Source organism: Panicum virgatum, chromosome 1K (genome assembly GCF_016808335.1).
Source record: "Panicum virgatum strain AP13 chromosome 1K, P.virgatum_v5, whole genome shotgun sequence".
Taxonomy (NCBI): domain Eukaryota; kingdom Viridiplantae; phylum Streptophyta; class Magnoliopsida; order Poales; family Poaceae; genus Panicum; species Panicum virgatum.
In genome coordinates, this window is record NC_053136.1 from 7144533 (window position 1) to 7150651 (window position 6119).

The window sequence follows — 6119 nt, forward strand, 5'->3', positions numbered from 1 at the left end:
GTGCGCAGCTCGCAGCCTGTCCCTTTCGTTCGGTGCCTGATGTTCCCGTGCACTAGTCGCGTGCAGACGTGAAGCTCCCGTGCAGACGTGAAGCTCCCGAGTCCTGACCATCTTCTGCTGGCTGCTGCTCGGCAATTGGCCGGCCGGCCGCAGCGGATGAGATGAGATCGCTTCACCTGACCATTGTTTGCGCAGGCAGGCTGCCTGCTTTTACCCGCTCTCCATGGACTCGCCCAACATTCTGAATTTGCTCTGATCGAGCAGGTGGTTACTAATACATGTTCATGTTCTTCTTTTTTTTTGTGAGCAAAACGTTCATGTTAATGCAGTTGCAGAGCAGCACCGTGCCCTACTCCGCTCACTGTCGATCTCGAGCCCAGCGAAAGAAACTTCCCAACCTCACCGATATTTCACACGGCAACGTGGTGCGCGGTGACCATTAGCTTTTTTTTTTGGTACCCGGTGTCGCTGCCATCTCGATTGCCGTACAAGATCGAGACGCTGCAGTTTCCACGGTGGCGGAGCACGACACGAACAACAGCGGCGGCGATCCGGCGGGCCGCGGGACGGACGGCCAAGATCGCGCGCCGTCGCCATCGTGCGCGCGGCCGGCGGCGGATGGTCGTCGAGCGGCCACAGAATAAATGCCGCGGGAGACTGTACGCCTACCATCAAAGTCTCCAGTCTCCAGTGCGAGGAGGAGCCCAGTCCAGCTCCGGCCCGAGCGCTCGCCACGCCACGGGCGCAGAGCAGCACAAACCATGGCCGCGCTGCTCCTCGCTCTCCTCCTCCTCCTCCTCGCCGCCTCGCAGCCGCTCTCCGCGGCCGGCGACGCGCACCCGGGCTACTCGTCGGCCGGCGAGGGCACCTGCACGGTGGGCGCCGGCGCCGGCGCGGCGCCGGGGGGCCTGCAGCTGCGGGAGCGCGGCCCGGGGCGCGTCATCGACATCACGCACGCGTACGTGCCGGACCTGCCGGCGTTCGCGCAGGGGGCGGTGGCGGGGCCCGTGGTGCGGCTCAAGCACTCCATGGCGGACGGCTCCGAGTCCAACCTCTCGGAGCTGCGGATGGAGTGCCACACGGGCACCCACGTCGACGCGCCGGGGCACATCAACCAGGCCCACTTCGCCGCCGGCCTCGACGTCGACACGCTCGACCTCGACCTCCTCAACGGTATACCCATCATCTGCAGGGGTGTGGATTTAATTTGGGCATAGGATGAGATGGGGTGAGATGAGATGAACATGGTGGGGACTGCGGAGGACGGGGAATTCGAGACTCCCCGATTCTTTTAGCCCCCGCTTGTCCGCTAGCAGGGCAGGATCTTTCTGAAACTCCCTTCCTCACGCTGACAAGTAGGGCCCGCCGGCCAACCACTATTGCATACTTAGGCTGGTTCCAACAGTGGTTCTGCAGCCCCAGCCCGCAGCCACAGCCACATCAGCGCCACGTCAGCTCTCGCCAGCCCACTCGACCCCAGCGCTCCATCAGTGAGCCTGCAGCCTCAGCCCACAGCCACGTCAGCGCCACGTCAGCTTTTCCATTCCAGACTTAACCATTTCAGAACGCGTTCTTTTATAATTTAAATGGACACAATAACCTCATTTTATTAAATTTAAAAATTCGGAAATTACATAAAAATTCGAAATAAAAATTACACGACAATTTAAAAATTCGAAAATTACATGACAATAACCTCCATCAGTGAGAGGTGTGGAATGAGCTCCAACCAGCCCTCTCTATTTATAGATGAGTTGGGGACGAAATTTGTGATTTTTTGGAATTTTTTTCGAATTTTTTGGAGTTCAAACGGTCAAAAACGGCTAATTGCAACGGCTAGCTGACGTGGCAGCCGTTGGCCAATCACAGAGCGCCATGTGGCAGCCGACCGGACGCCGGGTCGGTACCGACCGGCCGGGTACCGACCGCGCGCGGCTCCAACGCCGGTCGGTACCGACCGCCCAGCCGGTCGGTAGCGCTACCGCCCCGCGCTCTCGGTTTCCGCGCTTACCGACCGGCGCGGGTCGGTAGCCGGGTCGGTACCGACCGGCGGGGGTCGGTACCGACCCCCGTTGGAACCAGCCTTACACACTAAGGCTTTGTTTACATCTTTACAGGTTTTTGCAAAAAAACCGTAAACGCATTAAAGTGAAATGGAATCTTGTTAATTTGAAGTATTAAATGAAGTCTATTTACAAAACTTTTTACATGGATGGGCTGTAAATCGCGAGACGATTCTAATGAGCCTACTTAATCCATGATTTGCAATAGTAATGCTACAGTAACCATCCGCTAATTATTGATTAAACATGAATTAATTAGCATCATTAGATTCGTCTCGCGATTTACAAACCATCTATGCAAAAAGTTTTACAAATAGACCTCATTTAGTACTTCAAATGCCATCTTTACATCTTTACACAATTTTGCAAAATGAACTAAACACCCTCTAACACACAAGATCTTGCCCTTTTTTTTGGGGGGGGGGGGACAGAAACTTATCCAAAGGTGCCATTTTTTTCGAGGATACAGTGATACACACAAAGAAGTAGGCTACAACTTTCAACCTGCTCTTGATTGAACTTGTCAAAAGCGACCCTCGTATCGCATGCAAGTATTTCACTAGTAATGATCCATAGAGAGTGAAAAAAAGGGGAATTGTTTATAGTGGCTTGGAGCACCGCTGGGCGCTGGCCTCACGAAATGCTCATCACGACGCCTTCCCTTTTCGGCAGCCGCAGTGGCTTCCGAATCTTACGAGGGCCAATCCAAAACTAGTCAGTGTGAGTCCTTTATCCCAATAATTTAGGGCCAAAGGTAAACTATTCGGTGTCTGGAATGGATGGATCGAGCTAGTGCGATCAAGAGCAGCAGTGTGCAGCTTGCTCGTCTTCCTCAGTGTCGCTGTGCTCAGTTGCTGGCTTGCTGTGAGCTCGTGGCCACCATGTCTCTTCCTCCCCCTCTGATGGCGATGCTCCTGCTCGCCGTGGCGACGGCGCCCCACGTTCTTGCCGCCGGGGAGGACGGTGGCATCGCCGCCCACCCGGCGTACGCGGACGCCGCCGGGACCTGCGGCCCAGCCTCTGCCGCGCCGGCGGCGGCGGGGGCGCAGCGGCTGGAGGAGTACGACGGCGGGCACATCGTGGACATCACGCACGCGTACCGGCCGGAGCTGCCGGCGGTCGGGCCGGACGGCCTGGGCCCCGTGGTGTTCCAGACCATGTCCCTGGCCAACGGGTCCATCTGCAACCTGTCGGAGCTCCGCATGGTGGTGCACGCCGGCACCCACATCGACACGCCGGGGCACATGATCCAGGAGCACTTCGAGGCCGGCCTCGATGCCGACAAGCTCGACCTCGCTGTCCTCAACGGTAGCTCCAACAGGGCCAACTAATTCCATTCGTCTCAGCCTATATTATTTTTCGTTTTCAACCACGAAATGCACAAATAATCAGGTTCAGAACTTCAGACGCACAATAGCTGTGGTTGAGTTCTTGTAGATGATGTTTTCAGATTCAAACTATATATGTGAAATAGACAATACATTATCTGTTCGAATTGCAGCATTTTGCATGTTATATTTGATCATTATAGTTCATGTTGTAAATGGTTGAGATTTGACTGACTCACTGATTCCTCTTCACTGGTAGGACCTGCATTACTGGTTGATGTTCCGAGGAACACAAATATAACAGGTACCCTGCTTTCATTTTTTAGTGACCTAGCTCCTCTTAGCAAATTATCTGATGAATTGCCTCATTCACAATTGTTGCTCTTACCATTTAGCAAAGATTCATAAATATGTTGCTGAATAATCATGCATTCTCTATTATGCTGCCATCCATATGTAGGTCATGGTTTATGTAGCATACAGATATTATGCTTGATTGCATTGCGGTTTGTTTCCCTGAAAAAGAATACATATATGTAGTATATTAATCCCCAACCATGCAGCTGAAGCAATGGAATTCCTGAAGATCCCAAAAGGAGTTCGCCGAGTTCTATTCAGGACACTGAACACTGACAGGTATGACTTCACGTTCAGGACAGACTTCTAGTAGGCTCATTTGTTTGCACCATTTAAATATATTGAAGCACAATCCTTTTTTAGAGATTTATACTGTATTGACTATGTAACCAAACGATTTATAGGAAGCTGATGTGGAAGAAAGAAGGTGACCTTAATTATGTTGGATTTACAGAGGATGGTGCCCAGTGGTTGGTTGACAACACTGACATCAAGCTAGTTGGTAAGAAATCTTTCCCTGGCAACATAGAGTGACTGCACTATCAAGTAATATTTGAGTGGTTGAACAAGGCTTGGTTTCCTCCCCTTTTTGCGCAAAATACAAGGCTGGGATTTTCTCTTGTGGTGCTGTTTGCAATCTGTTCATAGGTCTAGAGTTATGTATATTTGGCATGTACCTGAAATTGTGTACACTGTACAACCTGTCAGTTTGATTTGTGGCCTTTTGTTGCTCAGTGCAATGGTTAGCACTTGACATACTGATACTGGCAATTGTGCAGGGGTTGACTATCTCTCAGTTGCAGCATTTGATCACTTGATCTCTGCCCATGTCGTCTTCTTCAAAAAACCGGTAAGATACTGCAGTTTACCGACAAAAATGTTTCATTCTGTTTGCTCCCGAATTCCAGTACAGAAGATTTCCTGACCAAAATACTGCAGTTCAGTATTGACTGTTGACAAGTCTAGTGTAGTCTGTTGGTTCCAAAATTTCCGTGCTTGTTTTATTTCAAGTAACCTTTTCTTGTATCTAAAAAATGCATAGCATGTGAGCCATTGGTTGATTTACTTTCTTTGTTCTGTCAGGACATAATCCCAGTGGAAGGTCTGAAACTAGACGATGTCCCGGTGGGAGTATACAATCTCCATTGCTTACCTCTGAGGCTGGTTGGAGCCGAGGGTTCGCCGGTCAGATGCATCCTTATCAAGTGATCGCTCCCGGGTGTTGCTGAAGGACAAACTGTATCAAACTGCTTCATCCTGGCTTGGTATCTCGGTGCATACTGAGCCGGAAATGCTGCAGGCCATGTAGTCGTATACTGAAGTTGTCTGGACATTTCCAAAATAAATAAAGCAACATCAATATTTCCATCGTGATAATGTGAAAGTAAGGCCATGGGTCGGTGAAAGCTAGGCTAGGCGCCAAGCAACTCGTCGAGCTCGCTTCATTGGCGGCGTTCACGCGTTCGCTGCCGGCGTGGACGTCCAAGGACGTCACTAAAGTGAAGTATAGTTCAAGGCGGCGACTGAAGTTAGATACACCGTGCGTGGTTAGATTTAGTCTCACATCAGAAATTGATGATGGGGGAGCACAACATATAAGGTGAGGCAGTTCTCACCTATAAGACTAGTCTTTTTGGTTGAGTTAGGCCTGAAGCCTTGGTTGGTTGGGCTCTGGTGCACCTAGGCCTGGTAGGGCACCGGCTCGTGGATATAGCGGGTCAGGCCGGTTTCCACTGCGCACTCTGACAAGTGATATTAAAGCCGAAGGTTGAAAAATCTGAAATATCTCCAAGGTCACATGGTGACGGGGGAGCTCGTGAACGTCTCCGGAAGGTCGCACGGGGTTGTGTGTGTTGTTGACCGAAACCCACCGGCGAGCAACGACGGGCAACACGAAGAGCCGGGAGGTCGCTAGGGCGCTAGAGGCACTGCTCCCTCGTCGACGGCCCGCAATTTCCGTCACGCGCCCGGAGGAGGTGTCGAAACCGGGCGTGCCACCTGATCTATACCCGATCAGGAGGGTGCAGACGTACTCCGAACAGTTTCCTGCATACAAAGACACGTGTAAACATAAGTCCGAGCCGTGGTCGGCTCCCCGGGACGACTCTTGCATCGGCTTTGAAGAGCCGATCGAGTCCCGGTGTCAGACAGGATCTGGTTGTATCCGGATATGATAAATAGAATAAATCATTATAAAACTGCTTCAGTCAAATCTAATTGATCTAACCCACGATGGTAACAGCTTCACTGCTAGATCGGAACATCCTACACGTGACTAGGCCTAGCGAACGTAACAGACAACTAAACCACAACCTAAAACAGAGGCCTAAGAATTAGCAAGAGCCGATTCCCGGAACAATCCCTATCAAGG

General features: G+C 51.5%; 1 protein-coding gene across 2 annotated transcripts; it reads left to right on the plus strand.

Annotated features, from left to right (window-relative positions):
* Window positions 1-649: 649 nt before the first annotated feature.
* LOC120677999 (cyclase-like protein 1) lies at window positions 650-5125 on the plus strand. 2 transcript variants are annotated; one of them, XM_039959191.1, is made up of 6 exons: window positions 650-1173; window positions 3651-3695; window positions 3955-4027; window positions 4153-4250; window positions 4528-4598; window positions 4832-5125. In XM_039959191.1, the coding sequence occupies exons 1-6, from the start codon at window positions 762-764 to the stop codon at window positions 4955-4957; spliced, it is 825 nt and encodes a 274-aa protein (XP_039815125.1). In that variant the 5' UTR covers window positions 650-761; the 3' UTR covers window positions 4958-5125. The 2 variants fall into 2 exon arrangements, with proteins under 2 accessions (XP_039815125.1, XP_039815167.1); XM_039959233.1 differs by lacking the exon at window positions 650-1173 and adding an exon at window positions 2501-3371.
* The last annotated feature ends 994 nt before the right edge of the window (window positions 5126-6119 follow it).